The 19,878-nt window shown below is 36.1% G+C and overlaps 1 protein-coding gene across 1 annotated transcript in view; it reads right to left on the reverse strand.

Moving 5' to 3' along the window:
* The window catches only part of LOC137293501 (cleavage and polyadenylation specificity factor subunit 2-like), a 185,007-nt gene that overhangs the window by 10,087 nt on the left and 155,042 nt on the right, over positions 1-19,878 (reverse strand). The window contains exons 14-16 of the mRNA XM_067824075.1: positions 13,347-13,401; positions 7,767-7,800; positions 230-372 (exon numbers count right to left, since the gene is read on the reverse strand). Coding sequence (XP_067680176.1) covers positions 230-372; positions 7,767-7,800; positions 13,347-13,401 — 232 coding nt within the window. The remainder of the gene's footprint in view (positions 1-229; positions 373-7,766; positions 7,801-13,346; positions 13,402-19,878) is intronic.

Below are 19,878 nucleotides of genomic sequence, written 5' to 3' on the forward strand. Positions count from 1 at the left end.
AGAAGATACATATAGGTGAAAACAAACATAGACAGTCACAACTGTAGATGGAAACAACAAAGAAGTAGAGAATTCCCATATGCATGATTGTACACAAGGTACGTATAACTGAAAGAGTATACATGTACAACTTCAAAGAACAAAGGTATAGGGACATACATAGCTGGAAATAGGGTGTGATGAACATATGCATTTATTGACAGATTTAAGCATATTTTAGTCTACTCACCAGTTGTTTTGGTTTGATTTGACTGAGTATTTTGCGGACTGATTCTCCATCAGATCTGCCCTCAAAGTCTATGTACAGAACACTGGCATTGATATCAAGTGTCACATTGGAAGAGATGCATTTGGTGGGAACATCAGAGACATCTGAAATATAGGACAGAGAAGTTTAATCAAAACTTTCAAACAGTGAGTGAGTGAGTTTAGTTATATTCCAGCTATATGGCTGCAGTCAGTAAATAATCGAGTCTGGACCAGACAATCCAGTGATCAACAACATGAGCATCGATCTGCGCAATTGGGAACCGATGATATGTGTGAACCAAGTCAGCGAGCCTGATCCCGTTAGTCTCCTCTTATGACAAGCATAGTCGTCTTTTATGGCAAACATGAGTTGCTGAAGGCCTATTCTTCCCCAGACCTTCACAGACCCTTTCAAACAAATATTATCATTGCTGTGCCAGTGAGGTAAGCAATACCATCAAATGAAGGTCACCTTAAGACATTTCCATGTACGTCACTAGGTACAATGTAAATCAGTTTCTGGTTAAGCATTGAACACTGAAAAGAAACATAAATACCTTTGGAAAAGTCATTCTAGGATGGAAGTCATACAGTAATATCAATATGTAAATTTTAATATTATCAAACTGCACTTTCAAAATTGACTTATTCATTGAAAGCATTGGCCTCTGAATTTAATAGAAGATGCAGTCCAAACTTCAAAGAAGCAATGCTTTTAAAATCTGCTGCCATCATGAATGAATCAGATTCTAATATGAGTCTTCCCCAAGATCAGAAACTGTTCTACTTTTTAAATGTGTTCATTTTTAATAATTGAGCTTATTTCACAATCCTTATCTTGGATGACTTCAATATTAAATTCCTTGGAAATTAAAAATGACTTTTGTCAGAAATCAAACTAACTGTAATAGGAAACATGATGCTGTTAATTCTGCTAAACTGGTTTAGATCTAGTTTTTAGTCTCAAGAATAAATCTGTGATAATCTTGTTGTTTAACTGTGATTATAACAGACAGGTGTTTATAACTTATTTTTAATAATTTTAAACCCTTTCATAGTTACCAATAGGCTAAAATACTGTCTTATACTGGCAGGCTGAATGAGTGAGTTTAGTTCTATGTCACTTTTACTAGTATGGCAAAGGAACACCAGACATGAACTTCTCACGCTGTACCCAAGGGAGAATGGAAACTGGGTCTTTTCGTCGTCGTGACGACCCAGCACTTTACACACTAGGTTACATCGCTCCCTTACACTGGCATGATTGTGTTGTAACTAGTGCTGTAATGATGCATCAAACTATCGACAGATTGCAATTGTTGAGTCTCCACGAGAAAGTAATCAATAGATGCATTGATAGAATTTGTGTCTATCGATTGTTTACTAATTGACTTCCATTGAAAAAAGCGCAGCACAAAGACAAGTGCTTTGAGCTATCTGCCCTTGTCAAGTTTCCTGTCAGTTATCATAAGAGACTCACACTACTTAAACTTGTTCTTATTTCATATAAAATATACATTCATTTATGAAATGACTTCAAAAAAGACAATTTAAAGTAAAAAATGTATTGCACTAGCATTGCAATAGCTGGTTGCAATAGACTATTGCTATCCCAATAGTTGTGCCCCTAAATAGTCCCACAAAGTAATAACACAGGTGCAAAGGTGAGGTAAACCAGACGATGCTCCTTGACATTCATGTTTGAACATAAAAATCAATGTGCAGGTGGATTTCACTAAAAATAATACATATATTTCTTGACCAAAAGTGGAAAGCGTAACATTAGTGGTTTGTACAAATATGTAAAATTTCATCTTCAATAGTTTCTGTAGTGAGTGAGTGAGGGAGACTGGTTTTATGCCACTTTCAGCAATGTTCCAGTTATATCAAGGGGGACACCAGAAATGGGTTCACACATTGTATCCATGTTGGGAATCAAACCCAGGTCTTCGGTGTGACCAGCGAACGCTTTAGGAACTAGCCTACCCCAACTGCCCTTGCTCCTGGAATGGATACTCTAGCTGATAATTGTTGTACACAATTAAGCTTCCTTTTGTTTCACCCTGGTGAACTAAAACTGCAATCGACAAAATAATATATGAATGTGGGCAAATTTTAGCAACATATAGCTTTAAAATATCAGCAAAAATATCTAATTTCTCCTGTGAACCAAACAGTCCAGATTCTTATTCAATTACCACATATTTTTCTAAAAATCCTCTTATTATGTTATTCACTTGGATGTCACTTAATCTCTATTTAAAACTTTTAAAGAAATCAGTTCAGCAAGAAATAAGACAACAGAAAGCATAAAACAAACAAATGGAGTGATTCCTTGTCCTTCATTTCTTGTTATTTGCTCCAAATCAATCCGAAGACTTTCACCAATCACTTGCTGTGAGGAAAATGCAAGCTTTCAAATCTCCAATTAGCCAAAATAATTTGCAGATCCTTCCAACTCATCCTGGCATTGTGGACAGATTTGGATTATGTGATTACTGTTTGATACTGAGATGGAGTTATTTCAATCCAATTCTGATTTTTTGGGCAATTTGTAAGGCTGTAAATTCCCACTAAGGGTCAAAAGAGGCTGGTATTTCTTGATCGAGTAATGCTGAGTTCTAGTTCTGGTTCTGAAATGAATTCCAACTGATATAAAAAACATGTGAAGGGCTTCCAACATCCTGAGAGGAATACTAAAGATGAAAGAAATGTTTTTTTCATTGAAGTGAGAAAAACATTCTCCATAAAATCATGCTCCTTGGGTATTTTTTTTATGGAAAATGTCCTTAAGCTAATTCTACCATTGTCTAATGTCGTCTTTGGATTATAAACTTAAAGAGAAAAAGAAGACAAAAAAGTAATGTTTGAAGTAATTTACTGTTTGAAGTCAAATCAGATCTAACCACAGTCAATTAAATGGTAATATTTAACCCTTCTTGACTACATGAAGATGTTTTGTCATAAAGTCTTCACATTGAACAGCTGATGAGGTCAGTAGGCTTTTAACGGAACATTAAAGGTAAAAGATACCTTAATAAGGTTACATCTTAGTGTTTTGCATCTTGACTCTGTACCTAGCATGGTTTTTTTACTGAAGGCCAATTCCAGCATGCACCATCGTCGTTGGTCATTTTATCAACTATTCATGTCACAAGTGTTACATCTTTCAGTCTGAAGTCCAAGCCATTTCCTGAGAGAGGTGTATGTAAGAAGACCCTCCCTCTCTCCTGAACTGTACTTTCAAACATTCTGTACTACAAGCAACCAGTCAGTTGGACACTAAGCATGAATAATCACACTGACAGACAACAAAATGAATGCTGTAAAATCCTGAATGCAAATAAAACATAAACATACCCAATCCTCAACCACCTGGGGGCCAACTAGTACACATGATCCCTAATCATGTCAAGAGTCTTGGGGATCCTATAATGTTAGATACTGTAAAATGCCATGGCACCTAGACAAGCAATTTCTACCATCTACTCCAGTTGTCCCTGGGAGCTCATACAACATTCCTTAATGACAGAAAAGAGAGGTGGAAGAAACAAGATGTTGATTGACTTTCAGTGGCTGGTAGGTGATAATGTAGACATCTCAGAAGGGACTTGTAAGCAAGTCTCATCAAGTACTTTGTGGCTTTAAACAAAGGAGGGAAATTACAATATTAGTTCCTCATGAGACATTTGAACCTCTGACTTAATTTACACCCAATACAATCAGGAAATGGGGTGAAACATTCATTATTATTTTCGTCATGGGTCCTGAAACTTGTTTGTTATTGTGAAACAAGTTCTACTCATTTTTAGGGAGCCTAATTGGGTTAGGGCACCTGTTGAGCCAGAAGTGCCTTAAAATGCTCAATAACAGTGCTCTATGGTCCTTTGATCACTTCCAAACCAGGTGTAAATATTGCCAGCACCTAGTGTGAAATTGTTCAGGGTATTACAAAGTGCGTAAGTATAATTTGTGCCACCTTTTAACAATCTTCCAGCAATATCACAGCAGTGGACACGCAAATGGACTTCACAGATTACACCCAAGTAGGAATTCGAACCTGGGTCTTCAGCATGACATACTTAAACACTCTGTTATATTCAAAGACCACAAATCAAGGTTTTCATACAGATTTTAAAGAGGAATTCCATTACATTTTTCAATGAATACAATACAAGTGATTATGTGGCACTTGATTGTGAGCAACCATTAATGAGATGTGAGACATGTGAGACCATATGGAGAAATTATACACCTATGAACAGAAACAAAGCCATATGCTTTATTTATATCACTGTCAAAGACAGCATTTTAGAAAATTAGATAACATTTTCCAGAATGTAAGGTGTCATCACACCTGCATTTGTGTGATCATTAGCACTGCAAGAAACATACTAAAGGATAACTCTGGCTTTGTTAAAGTGTTAGTGTCATTCTCTTGGTGCACATGATAATGATTAGTATACAGATGTTTCACATTACTAATCAAACAATTAACTCTCTAGCAGACATCACCAGTCAACACGTAATAAAACAGAAACAATGATGAAATTTCTTAGCACCAAGACGACATGTCCAAACCTTATATCCATATTTCTCTTTATTCAGATTTCCAGTTATGTTCCAGAATAGAATGAACACTTCCTGTGTTTTTGTCCCCCTTTTAACATTTATGAACTGTAATTAGCCCTTGACATATTTTCCCTGTGTAACCCCCAGCGAAGCCAATATTCACTGTTGGTCTCTTTATGACCAGTAGCATCCAATTTCCTTGCATATTTTTTGTTCATAATATTTTGTCCCCCAGCTACATTCCATACCAGAACACAATATCCGATCTCCTGCTCAGCTTCAAGCCAAACACTGTTGCCTGATTTCTTGAGGTTTTAATGCAAAATATGTCATACATTAGATTTTGGACATTGCTGTTGGTTCTTAGTATGTCATTCCTCAAATTATGAATTTGCCGTTGGGTCTTCCTCAGCAAGGTTAAATGAAGTTTCATATTCAATTCTCAATACCACACTCAAACAAAATTTGATGACGGACAGGGTATGGTAATAAGTCCCCTTTTTGGCCCACAGGATCTGCTAAAACTTCACAAGACACACAATTAATGTGAAATTTATCAGAAGACTTCACTTACTGAGCATTAAGACTTTATTCTTTTCTTAGTAAAATACTAAATTTAGTGGTCAGACAAAGAGGTGTCCCAAGGGCAATTTTTAAAAATTTCTTCAAATCTGAACTACAAGAAATCATACATCCACACTGATTTTCATTGGCGAAAAACTAAATGGAATATATAGTTACGAAACTAGTGCCATATCCTGACCATAACTAACCTGTATACGTAGCATAAAGAATAATGCTATAAAGTTTGTGTGAGAGGGTTAAATTTTCTGCCACACAGCCATATGGCAATGACTTGTAAATAATTGAGTCTGGACCATACAATCCAGTCATCAACAGCATGAGCACCAGTCCATGTCAACCAAGTCAGCAAACCTGACCACCCGATCAGTGACCTCTTACGACAAGCATGGGTTACTGAAGTCCAGATCTAGCAGAGTCAAGTTTGAAGCAAGAACAGACATAACAGTCTGCCAGCAATGATATATAATACATCCTGCTTGAAGGCTGAAGATAATTCATTACTCAAACTACACAAGAGAGATATTTGGTGAACAGAAAGTTCCATTACAAGCTGTCAGTATAAAGTAGGAATTATGTCCGTGAATGCAGAATATTTTCCAGGAATTAAGATGTCATGTTCTCCAATGAAATGACACGTTCACTTGGTGCAAATATCTTATTGTTATTATTATCTTGGAAGACATGGAAATGTGATTACATTTCTTATTGACATGTATTTTGTAGTCTCAAGATATTCCTAAAGACAATGCGCTTCAAGTACCTCCACTGGGAGTGTATTTCTTGCTGAGTTGACTCGATTATGCACTGGAAAGTGAGCAAAATACCACAATTCCTTCAGCAGCATCCCCTAAAGATACAAACGCTCAAATATCCCACACATTTTTATAAGGAGACAGTATTTCTTTGTGTTCGCCCTTCTGGCATAATTGGTTTATTGTTAAACATCAAATCATTCCAGCTGACAGAATATGCGAACATAATTCTTGACATGTTGTGCAGTCATAATTAGGAAAACAAGCAGTTGTCACTAAGGTGACATAATCCCAAGCTGCAAATTATCTAATCAGACTTAAAAAGCAGTGAAGGTTAAATGAAGTTAAATGTCAGCAAAAATGTGAGATATATTCCTGACAATCTTACAATGCTGAAATCTTCAAAATGTGGCTGTAACCTTGAAAATTATGTGAAGGTCACCACAATCAACTGGGCCCAGCTGCATCTTTGCTAGATGAGGCTTGGAGTCAAATATGAAGAACATCTAGTGAATGGTTCTTGAGGTATCTCGCTGACAAGCTTAACATACAGGATAACATGCTAAAATGTTCAAAATATCACTGTGACCTTGAAAATAATGAGAAGGTCACCCAACTCAACATCGATATCTTTGCTAAATAAAGCTTTATGTCAATTACAAAGAATATCCAGTGAATGGTTCTTTAGATATCTCGCTGACAAGGTTAAAATGTCAAAGTCCCCTTGTGACCTTAAACTGAAGGTCATGTTCACTATACCCTGACTGGGACCATTCCATACTGTGATGAACCAAGATACCAAGTATGAAAAGAATCTAGTTGTCAAGGTTCTTAAGATACTCTAATTCGTGCATACTTACACAGCCCAATACTATATCCCAGCAGTGAGTTTATCATAGGTTTTTATATCAGTAAGATGCTGTAACATAATTTGCTAAAGAATTGGTCTGGGTCGAGCATTAATAAATAACTATTGAAATAACACTGCAATACTATTATACTAAGGTACTGGTTTCATGTTTTGTTAATCAGCATAAAAGAAATGAATAAATGCACAGCAGACAATGTCTGGGTTGAATTATTTGTTTGTGGCTACTCAACACAAAGGGAATTCAATAACAAGTCATTCTAGGGCTAGCTAGTCCACACATGGCAGCACTGAAATTCCACAGTGCAAGAAGTAGGTCATTGACATTTAATGTTTCTTAGAAAATCTGACCAAGACCTGATTAACAGACCCAACATTTACCTACTTACTGATCAATTACACAGAGTGATATAACACATTAAGGTGAGATTCAATGCAAGTCTTATTATTATTATTATTGAGCAAGTCTACTTCAAGGATATCACCAAAACAATAAAACTGAGGGAAAAAGTTCATTTGTGATATCACCATATATCAAAATGACAGTAAGGGTCCACCTTCTCCGATACTTAAAATAGAACCTGTCCTATACACTAAATCTACAGAATTCAGAATGAGCTATGACTGTACCCTGATGGGGGGACAATCAAACCCATGACTTGGGTGTCACTAGCAAACACTTCATGCACAGAGACACTCCTTTACCTGTCACTTGGGAAGAATGTAAATACACTACTTACCTTGCATCGTGTCATCAGCTGTTGCTGTCTCATTCTGAAAGTACACAGAGACATGTCACATACTTTGTCAAACTTTCAATGCTAATAGAAGTTCATAGTATCAGACAGATGAGACCACAAAAACTATGTGTTATTTCTAGAAACAAAACAGGTACAAAAGAACTCCAAATATGTACATAAGAACGAAAAGAAACAAACTTGCTATCATTTAGTGTTAAAAATGTATTTATAGTTAATATTTTGATCATTCAAACTTTTTCAAACATAAAACCCTTTTGTTCTTGCTTCTTCAGAAAGTCAATACTGTGTTCTGAAATCAGTCCTACTGTAGAGCATCCTTTACATCTACAGGGACTGGAAATCAATGTTAGATTCTGCTTCTAAAGATGTGCAATATTATCAAATCAAAGCTATCAAATATATACTGGTACCTTTTTAACAAAATATAAACCTTAAGTGTGCTTCTCACTACATACTAGGTCATCTCTTGTTTTCCCAGAATAACTGCACTTGAGGCTTTTGTATTGGAGGGGCAGGTTCTACTTTTCGCTAGAAAGACCTCTTCTGTGTTGTGTTTCGTTTGTAAGACTGCTTCCCCGGTTTTACTTTTCCTAACTTTATATGAACATCAACATTCAAATAATACATGAGTGCTTGAAATCAACTGAAAAATATTGTTCAGGATTAAACTCACAACACAAATGTTTTGCGATGTAGGATTGGAACTGTTAATCTCACATCCGTAGGCAGACACTCTACCGCACTGCCACCAGGTGGTGGGGTTAAATTATCTACTTACAGTTACTGTCATTTAATTGATTTTTTCAGGGCTTCAGTTATTGCTATGTAGCTTCATTAAAAGACCATCTACATTGTAATTACCCATCACTGACGGTATATATGTTAGAGAAAACACTTCACCTCAGTTTTGGCAGACAATGTAAAACCATCGGGGTCAGGAAATCCCTCCCTCTCCAGTTTTACATTGTCTACCAAAACCTCGGAGGCCTGTTTTCTCCTATACATCCAGCCCAGCAACCAATGTTCTATACACACATTACGACTGTCTTTGTACTATGATTACTGTCGGCCATGTACAGACTATAACCTCTAGTTACTTTCATTAACCGTTATTCATGTACAGACTAGAAAAACTTATAAAGGTATGACCGTATTTATCATTGCAAGTCAAGTGGGGTTAGTTTGTCCTGACCAGTGTTTAACAGAAAGAAGAATGGTCATTTTGTAATATAATACAGTCCACTCATCATCATGCTTACTATTTTCACATTATATTCAATATGACGTGAATTCATATGTTTTTGCATATGAAATGACACCAAGCCAAAAATAACCCTATAATAACAGAAAATATTTGAGCACAACTACACAACAAAATCTAAACTATGTATTGGGTATGTTTTTAAACAAAAACTCTTAAAAAGACTTTATCAAAATCATAAACAAATCTATATTAAAAACAAAGTCTGCTTTCAAATTCTGACAGTACTATAAACATGCCAAACAAAAATGATAAAGTGTTTTTGGGAAAATCTGACTGTGTCCTAACCCATCAGAAAAACAAACAAACAGAAAAAAAACATTGAAAATCTCTCCAATTCAAAAGGCCTTTAAGAACCTACTGCTTAACCAATTTTTTCAACACAGCCTAATCTTGGCCCCAATTACAAACTTTGTTAACACCAGCACTATAATTGACCAGCAATGTTTGTCCTATGGGCGTTCACCTAAGGAATGGAGTTTAAGTGCATTATAAATGCACTTGTTATTATCGTATTACTATTAGTCAGAAAAATGATTCTCAGCTATTGTTAAAGTGTACATTTCTAATCCCATCATCCAGTTGGACAGAATACCTAGTGGCGTGACTTGGTCAATCAACTATATGATACTGAACAGATCAATCATATTCTAGCTTGTCTGATCAGGGATTGGGAAAGTGAAATTTGACAATGGGCCATTTTCAGGATTATTAGTTATTTTATGAATTTGTAATGAGCCATGGCCCTTGCATCAATAGTAAAATTCAAAATTTGAATGGGCCATTTTTCAATATAATGTGCAAACTGACCTGTGGCCTCTGCCTTTCCCATTCCCTGTCTGATGGACAATTCTGTTTTCTGCCCTTACCAGAAATAATTTGCCAATAACACTTACAATGTCAAGATGCCTATCTCAAAAAGCTATAAAACACTTCGAGAGTATAAGCATTCCTTACAGACACAAAATTTGCTTATTATAGACAATGACCATGATTGCTTAACTGGCAAGTGGTGATCATGTAGGGAAGTGGTGTTCCGATTAGTTGAAACAATCAGAGATTGGTTGTAGAGACCAAACGACCTAGCTGTCGATCACATTTCCTCACAATTGAACACAAACGATTTTGGAACTACTGTTTTAGCCTTTAACACATTTGAAGATGGAACATATCCTCATCACTTAAAGTAGCAAGTTGCATCATGTTATCAGACATCTGCAATAGCAACCTGATTAGGAAAATCTGTAAAATGATGCTAACCAATTTTTCTCGATGACTGTTTGTTGGTAATGAAGCAATCATCAATTGTGAGATTTCAACCAATTCCCAGCACTAATGTGAGAGTTGGAGTACAGTTGCCCTAATATGCCTTTCTACATGTATCTTAAGTTTCTAGATTTGTCAGTTATTAGGTGTCACAATATGCTTTACTGTGTATCCATATCCATATCAATCTCCAGGTCAGTCTTTCAACAGCCTGGTTCCCTGGGTCAGTTGTGCCTGTGCTAAGGCTCTGACACTGACATAGGCAACCACTGCCGAATGGCGGCATTCAATGCAGGGAGACACCCGTACATTTACTATAGAAAAAGCCGAGGACAGGTGGTCAGAAGTTTTTTATGGCATTTTCTTCAATACCATGGCAACCAGTACCAGAACAATGGCCATCATTACATTCAGTGATGGACAATGTTATTTAAGCAGTTTCGAGACACGAAAATTGTCGTTAGATGCGCGATGTGTAAACAATGACACTACTTTCATCACCAGCATGTACTTTGACAGTTCGTGCCAGCTTGCTATTGCCACGAAATAGTACACATAAACCACTGGGTCACCCGGAGCGTTAGCACAGGCACAACAGACCCAGGGAACCAGGCTGGTCTTTCTTCAAGCTTAAGACAACTACATCTTGCTGGGCACAAGTAAAACTCAATAACACTACTATAAGCATTCAACTGCTTAAATTTCTAACCAAATTTCTATATGTCAGCTGACTATAACTAATAGAACATGTACATATAGAAAAGACCCAAATATTTCTGGGGCAAGCAGGATAGCTAAATGTAATGAAAAGAAGATATTCGTAAGAAATTGCTTGACTTCCCATTTTGTAAAGAAGAACAGTCTTGTCTTGAAAAACATACTTTTTACAGTGTACATGGGGTGGAGCAAACATGATTACTTTTCTCAAATTTCCCCCAGACTAATCTTGTGTTCTAAGGCAGAATCAGTTTAGAGTTAAACCTGCTGTGCTTTTAAATTTGAAACAGTATCTCTGAAGATTTACTTCTACATCTCATCAGGACTCAGATGTTGGTACACACTTATACTGGGGCCCTTTAATGTGGTTGTGATTAACATCATGGTATGCCCAATGATCATAGTTGAGCTTGCGAGAAATTCAACTTTGAAAACTGACTGTCCCACTGAAGAAAGTATTAAAAATTTATCAGTTATGGGATGTTAGTATGGCTTTGAGTTATAGGTAGTATCAGTTACCTCCCTTACCCTTATGCTGACATATGATTGGTCAGTAAAATGCTAATGAAAATCCAAGGCAGGTCATTTGTGATCACAAGAACCACAAGAATGAAAACCATGTCAGGCACCTAAAGAAACAATGCTTACCAAAAATAAAACATTTCTATAACAAACACTTGGTGATAATTTTTGTATGGTTGCATACAAAGAGCTGTGTTAGACTTCCTCGTAAAAATGGAGAAAGTATGATAATTGCGGCCTATCACAGGTATGGATCTATGGCAAGGCTATCAGAATGCTAACCCTTGAGATTGAGAAGGTGACCATAGAACTGATTCCCATAAATGTGACAGAAACAAAAGATTAGGGATTTGAATTGATGATTCTTTTTCCAGCTTTGTGAGCATCGTACTCCCTCTTGTGGTTTCACCAAAATTGCAAATATCAGATCAATAAATAACTTCCCAAACAAAGCTGTGATACAACTAAAATACTGCACAAAGAGATTTGAGTTCCAGGATAATGGTCTTAAGTAATGCACAAAAATATGATATTTTTTTCCATTTGTTTTACAGCCACATACAGGAGAGCTCTGATGCAATGTATTATTTGTCAAGCCATTCTATGATGACATCGCTAAAATGTGTTTTGACAAAGAAGCGCTGTAAAAACAATATAGCTTTGTTTAAACGAAAAACCTAAGGCACTTTGCATCATTAGGAGGGCTTTAGACTGAGGGCTGCTGATGCCATTTTGACACATGTATCATATAGTCATTACAGAAATCTTACACAGTGCTTAAAATCATTAGCTGTGTTTGAAAAACAGTTTCATTTGACATTTGTTTAACACACAGTCAAGGGGATTCAAGTGAAAAAGCAATATCCCAAACAATCACATACCCACTTGAAAAATTCAATCAATAATGTAATTATTTCGGAAGTTATTTTTGCATCAATGTTGATAAAAAGAACATTTGAGAATTGAAATAGAACTCAACTTGAGACAACTGATTGATGTCATTCATCAAATCAGTTTCCAAAGGTTATTTCACCAATCTTCTGAGAGGAACATGCTTAAGGGCTGATTAGTTATAACTGACTGTTCATTTTAAGAAAATAAAAGAAACCATAGAAAAATAATTTGCAATATCTGTTGACAATTGAACAAAATCGATGCTGAAGCTATTTTCAGCTCTGATTTGCTTCATTTTCAACTTGGATGCTGGGAAGACCAATCATGTCCAGTTCACTTTGCTGTTGTGATTCCTGTGAGTTGGACACTGAATCTACATCTTACCTCACACATAGATGAGGCTCTCTGATCAGTTGAGCACTCTTCTATTATTTTCAATGTATCCCGCTTGCAAGCAAGTAAGATTTCTATGTACGCCTCTGGAAATGCTGAACTCATTTGGCACTTAATTCTTTGTCGCAAATAACACTGAATCATGTATCATGCATAGAAATCACTGATGTTTTGCAAATGCAAATGGATGGAAGGGAGATAACTCTAAATCTGTTGAAAAAACTAGTGATGGCTACAAAACGAATTTGTTCCCGTGTTTCAAACAATTCACATTTACCACTGAGGTGTTTGGTAAGATAAATACATTGCTCACTGATGCCTCAGAGCCCATGGGTTGATGTACCCTTGATGTTTGTGTTACTTGTGATGTTTGTTAGATGACTAGCTCAGTGAACATCACGCTTATTACCAACCAATGTCCCACTCGTAACCAGTGAACACGCTACAAGAGACACTGTTTCTTCACTGTCAAGTCAACAAGGTACAGTTCAATAAAGCATACTTACAGTTGCTATGTCTTCGTCAGGCGCCACCACATCAAGTATTGTGTAATCTTCCAGCCTGGAGGAGACAGAATTCCATCATCATCATGTGCCATCACAAGGGAGTTTATTGGGCAAACAAAGCAAAAGTGACCTCAATGACACACAAATACAGGATAACTGTATGGGATACAATGTCAGTGTCAGCCAAGTCAACGAGCAGCTGACTGATCTGACCAGTTGGCCTATTAGTCGCCTCTTACCTGAGTTCGAAATTAATGCTTAGAGGTAACAAATTTGCTATTCAAAATCCTAATTTGCAACCTGAGAAAAACTTGCTACAAGCTATTTCTCAGTGAAACCGCTTACGTTCATCAATTAGTTGTCATTTTCAATGAAAAAATCTCTACCTGTGCACCTTCACTTGTAAACTTATTGAAACTGGTATTTTAATTTAAAATAAAGAATGCTCATTATAGCTTTTCTTGGTCACATAAGCATTGCAACACTCACACAAAAACAACAGAGAACCAGTAAGCGCAGTGTGCATGTGCAGAAGTATAACATTACTGCTTCATATGTGTGATAATGGACATTCATCATTTCCTGAAGGGTAAGGTCGATAAAGTGTTGTCTGCTAATACAAGAAAAGGTATATTTTAGCATAACTTGATAAATACCATTATCTAGCCTCATGTAAGAATGTCGAGTTTTGATTGGTCCACGTGACTCTGATAAAATACCATGTACATCCATCACGATCCACGAGCGGGAGTATAAAAGTTGTGTAATACCGCTATGAAAGTCATATCATCCCACTACCCCTTGGTGTCCACATGAAGCGAGAAAAGCATTCATCGACAAGCCTTTATAGTCCTAGGCCAAATGTTAGAAAAGTCCCTATCTTTTAGGATCTCTCAGCAGCAGTAAACGTGTTATTCAGTAATTAGTATGACACCTCCCACCCGCCAAAAATTCTTGTTGATGTGGAACTAGCTACAGGAGGCATCAGGTTACTAAAAACTAACTGGGTTCAGTCCACTGTTGAAACAGTGTCCACATGTTCATAAACAAACTGCTTGAGAATTGATCACATTGTCTAATGTGTGGTGACAAGCACTGGTGTTCAACATGGTCAAGATATGAAGTATGGGTGATAAGGCTAGGTGTATCATATTACCTGATTTTCATGATATCTCTACATTTGGCCTAGGAGTATTTAGTAACGTGCAGTGCATTGAGGTCAAATGATCAGCTGGTGTCAACATGGCAGCAATGAAATGTGTTGTGTTGAGTTGTTTTGATTTAGTCCAGGCTACAGACAAAACCAGACAACCAAGGTAGTGCTTGGCCCAAATTAGATGAGACAAATCCAGACAACTTAAGAAAACAAAAGCAAGGTTACATTTGAGTTCAAAATAGGACAAATATTTGCCTAGTTAATAACACAACCTTTAAGTTGAAACCTAAACTTTTCAAGAAGATTTTTGTGTGACATTTAACCGTTTCTTGATAGAAAGAAGATAACAATGATAAAAATATTTACAGACTTGAATGAACTCTTCATCACTTGTTGACTTAATATGGTAATGTGTTGAGGTGAACATGATGGAAGCAAAACGATCTAACACCAAACAAAACCTGTTGAATCGCGTGATTGCAGATCAATGAAGCAACATGTGTCCTATGTACATTTAGTAGGTTTTGATGGTGATTGATTCAACTGTTGATGCACTGCAATTATTGCAAAGGCTCTTGACAGTATCAGTGGGAAAGAAAACATCAATAGTTGAAATCAATACCCTGTCCTGCCAGGCTACTACTTGTTTTGATAGAAGTGACAAATTACAAAAACTAGAATGTGTTTTTGTTCGTGAGTACATGTCTTCATTTATACCTTATTGTTCATTTTTCCAGGTTTCTTCTGTAACTTGGTGTTTGTTAAGTGAAAAACAAATATGACAAATCACAGTCAGGAAGGATGATGCTTTCATGCAGAAATATCAATTGACTGCAGGGTTTGAGAAGGAATGAAACAGTTCTGGTTAAAGAGCTTGTCAAAATCATTTCCATGGAAACATCATGATTTTATAAGTGAGTTTTAATTTAACTTTGCTGCTGTGTTATTTTAGTCATTCAGTGATAACACCAAGTCATATTCAATGTTAAAATCCCAGAAAAACAAAGTCTGAAAAAAAAAAAGTTTATAACTTGAAATCATGTGGAAAGGGAATAGTGGAGCTTGAAGTGTTTGCACATGTCATATGTCACGCTAAAATAATCATTACAATTAGAGAAATGGCTGAAAAGCCTAGAGCTGTCCAAATTGTTCCCATGAAATCATAGCTAAATGATACTGGGAAAATTGAAACACCAGATGACCTGATGAGGAATGTACACATGCCGAATTGTTGCAGAACACTGAACAGTTTTCAAGTTTTGGTTCCAAACATGACAGAAATACTGAATCCAAAGGGTAGTAAGTCTCCTTCAACAAAATAATTTGATAACAATCAAGTACAATTAATTTTCATCCTTTTAAATTAAATTAAGACCGACTGACATGATGGATCTGAAAAAGCAAACTCTTTCAAAAAACAGTGGGAAAAATGTTTTTGTGTCAGGTTCAACAAAATGTGTTCCTGAAACATTCTTGTTCTAGAGAAATTCCTTTTTAAATCTTGAAGATGTGACTGAAAAAAAAACCAGGGTTATTTATTCTTAAATATATATTGGTTGTTCTCTTGACACTTCATTAAATCTTGGCTGCTAAATAATTGTGAGAAAAAGGTTGATATGTAGGGCATATGTCATGTTAAACAAGGAAATCTGTCAAAAAGCATCTTTTATTCCACAAGTGTGTGAGTGTGTGTGCATGTGTGTGCATGTGTATGCCTGTGTGTGCATAATAAATACATTCCTTGATGATAAAACACAAGTAAATCAGTCTGATTCTGCATATTACAGACAATATATATCCATAATAAACATCAAAGATAGACCAGAATATGTTCTTCATTTACGGACATGTCCACCGTAAAGTTGGTAATGTAAACAAAACTTGGCAATATTCCAACTGTAAACATTCATAGACATAACAAAGATGTAGAAACATAGAAGTAAACTTAAATTCCTGTAAATTGTGTACTATACTGATGGAAACGAACAAGGGAACTCCTAAAAGAACATTAGAGTTCCTTAAATTCTTTTCCAAGTTTCTTCACAAGGTATGTATTGAACTGTAGGTGAAATTCTGGAAACAACTAGAGGAACACGAGTACGTGTAGGTTTTCCCTTATTCATTTTCATGAGCATATTTTAGGGTACAATTAGGGTACATAAATAAGGAGGAATTAGCTGTTTAAATTGCTGAAATACTCCTACAATTAAATGTTGCTAAATCACACAGTAGGAACATGTTGTGGAGACAATCCTTTCCAATGTAAAAATATAAGAAATTTGATATATCTTCACTGTCAAATGTATACCATCAGCTGGCAGTGATTTAACACAAAAGAAATTTACCTTGCATACTTAGGCTATCTCAAACCAAATGCAATATCTGTAAATCTTGTCAAATCGATATTCAAATAACCATATTTAACCTTCTGGGACTGGGACATATATTATGCTCAAAGAAAAAAAACCCATGGAATTCATTTTTGATTGAATCACATCTTTGGGCTTACGATGGTCTGATTTTTTATTTATCTACATCATGCTAGAAAACATACACTCAGACTATAGCTCACCTACCTTAGATATTTTGATATCTTAGGTTTTATTCATTTTAAATAATGCTTGAAAGAAGTTAATGATCCAAACAGTTTTTCAAATGTAACAGTTTGGTTGAAGCTGGGAAAAGAAAATACATATTTGACTAACTCCAGATTTGAAAACTGTAAAACTAATGATGAAAGCTTATTGTTGGGACAAAATGATTTGCTGTATATGTTACAAATCAAACACATTGTCACTACATGCTTGGCTCAACATACATCAATTGCATATGAAGAGGCAAATGTACACTGGTTAAACATGGACAATAATAATCACTACCATTGTTATTATTCATACTATGATAGTGATTTCAGTTTTGACCAAGTCAAGTCAGACCAAGAACAATACCCCAGATGAACTAGTTATTCAAACACATATAATAGGATCTGTCATAACTAAGGGACTGAACACCACCCATCATCACACAGGACCCTCAGTACCAGTAAATACACCAAAATCTTAAAATTTGAGTGTTTCAAGATTTCTATAAGAGTTATTTATCCATGTTCAGATGTAAGTGGATCGAAGGACATTATTGTAACATGGCTCTTTACCATAACTGATAAGGAAGACAACAAAGCTGCACGATGAATGCAGATATGGCTACATACAATCACAATCTATGGGACATGAGTGACCATATTTCACGCGGTCTCAGAGCTGGTTTTATACAATGAGAGAAATGTGAAAGTTTGCACCACACAGCAAAGTATGAAGCAAATTGACAATAAGCTACAGTCACAGTGAGCTAAAAGCATTATCAGTTCACTCACAACTTGAAACACAAAACTCTTTTTTCTCTTGACCTCTGGGAGTCAAGTGACAGGATCTTGAGCATGTCAGAACATATCCATCCAACACCAAGACAACCTTCATTATGAGAATAATGATGTATATCACATTCCAAAATGATTGCCTAAAGATACGAAGCCAAAGTCACAACCTTGCTGTCAATGAAAAAACTCAAACATACATTTTTAGATTCCCTTGCATGAGAAAGAACACACCATATGTTACTGATGTTTGTAGGGGGAAAAGTGTCAGTGGTATCTATTACAATCAATGGCATATGATGTTTGCAGGGTCAGCTGATGTGCCTGTGACTATAATCATTTCAAGCTTCCAATAACATCATGCAGGCAGTCTTGGAATGTATCCATCAACATCAGCAGTGTGAAATCTAATTTCAAGGACTCTTTTATTCATGAAAAAGAAAAGGCCAGTCACCTAAAGTCAGATGCAAGTTTTCCAACTTCAAACAGTAAAGTTTCAGAATTGAGTGAGTGAGTGAGTTTAGTTTTACGCTACAGTCAGCAATATTCCAGCCATATGGTGGCAGTTTGTAAATAATTGTGTCTGAATGAGACAATCCAGTGATCAACAACAGGAGCATTGATCTGTGGGAACCAATGACAAGTGTCAACCAAGTCAGTAAACCTGACCACCAGATCCCGTTAGTTGTCTCTTACGATAAGAATAGTCACCTGATATGGCAAGCATGGGTTACTGAAGGCCTATTCTACCCCGGACCTACACGGGGGCTCAGAGTTTCAAGACTGTATGAGTTATTTATCTAAGTTCAGATGTCACCTGACAGAGGGACACTATTGTAACATTGCTCATTAACACAACTGCTAAGGAAGAAAACAAATCTTTGAGATCAGAGGAACAGCCTTTTTCAGACAGTATGAGGGGATGTTTGTTACTCTTAGAATTATAGATACTTCAAGAACTGTTTGTACAATTGTAGCACTTTGTTTGAGAGGGTAGCAGATGTCTGAGGAGCAGAATAGGTGTGACTTGGGTGTGCCAGATCCTATCCTCAAGGGTTTGAGGAGTGATACACTAGAAGAATCTTAAGTTGAAGTATTATTTTGAAGGGACAATACATACGTTGAAACACACACAAGTCAAAACTTGTGCACTGTTTTATCATAGAACTCTCCACTTTTGATAGAAGTTTATTCTTTGTGAAAAGAATTGATATCTTCTACAAGCAGCTGTTCTCTTGAACCTATTTACAATGTTGGCTGACAGAAGTGGTGTAACCTAAACCACTAAAAAACCTCTGCATGATAATCTCCAAACATGAAACTGCTCCACTCTTTGTTGTGGACATACTCTTAGTGCTTGAATATCAAGTTCTTAGATCAGATGTTATTCTCATTTAAAAATAATAACTTGACACACTGTGTGTAGCAACAGAAATCTAGTAGAACCAATAGTACATGTAGTCTACATAATTCTTAGAATGACTTTGTGACTTTGTTACCTAAAGTCAATAATTTTTCAAGAAGCAAACATATGTATCATAAGAAAGAAAATCTATTTGAGAGTGTGCATTCTTTCTTATGCTAACCTCTAGTCTCTAAAATGAACATGTTTCCAGAAAAAGGTTTCTAAAGTATAGACAGCAAATATATTGCAAAGAAGCCAAGAGTATTTCTCCATTTTCAGATGAACCTAAAATTGTGGAATTCTGGACTTGCCACATATTCTAAACCTGAATGGACTGTATTGAGATATTTGTGTTATGGCAGACTGGTGTGTTTTCAGTGTTTTGAGGCAATGCGTGTAATTAACTTTTAACCTATTTTTTTTTTAAAACTGCTCCCTTAAATGTCACTCAGACCAACCTATATTGACATGACAGTTGTTTGTATATATACACGAAGCAAAGGTCGCAACCCTGCTGTCAATGAAAAAAACTCAAAACATACATTTTGAGGTTCCCTTGCATGATAAAAAACACACATGTTGCTGGTGTAAAACGGCT

This window comes from Haliotis asinina, chromosome 8 (genome assembly GCF_037392515.1).
Source record: "Haliotis asinina isolate JCU_RB_2024 chromosome 8, JCU_Hal_asi_v2, whole genome shotgun sequence".
Classification (NCBI taxonomy): Eukaryota; Metazoa; Mollusca; class Gastropoda; order Lepetellida; family Haliotidae; genus Haliotis; species Haliotis asinina.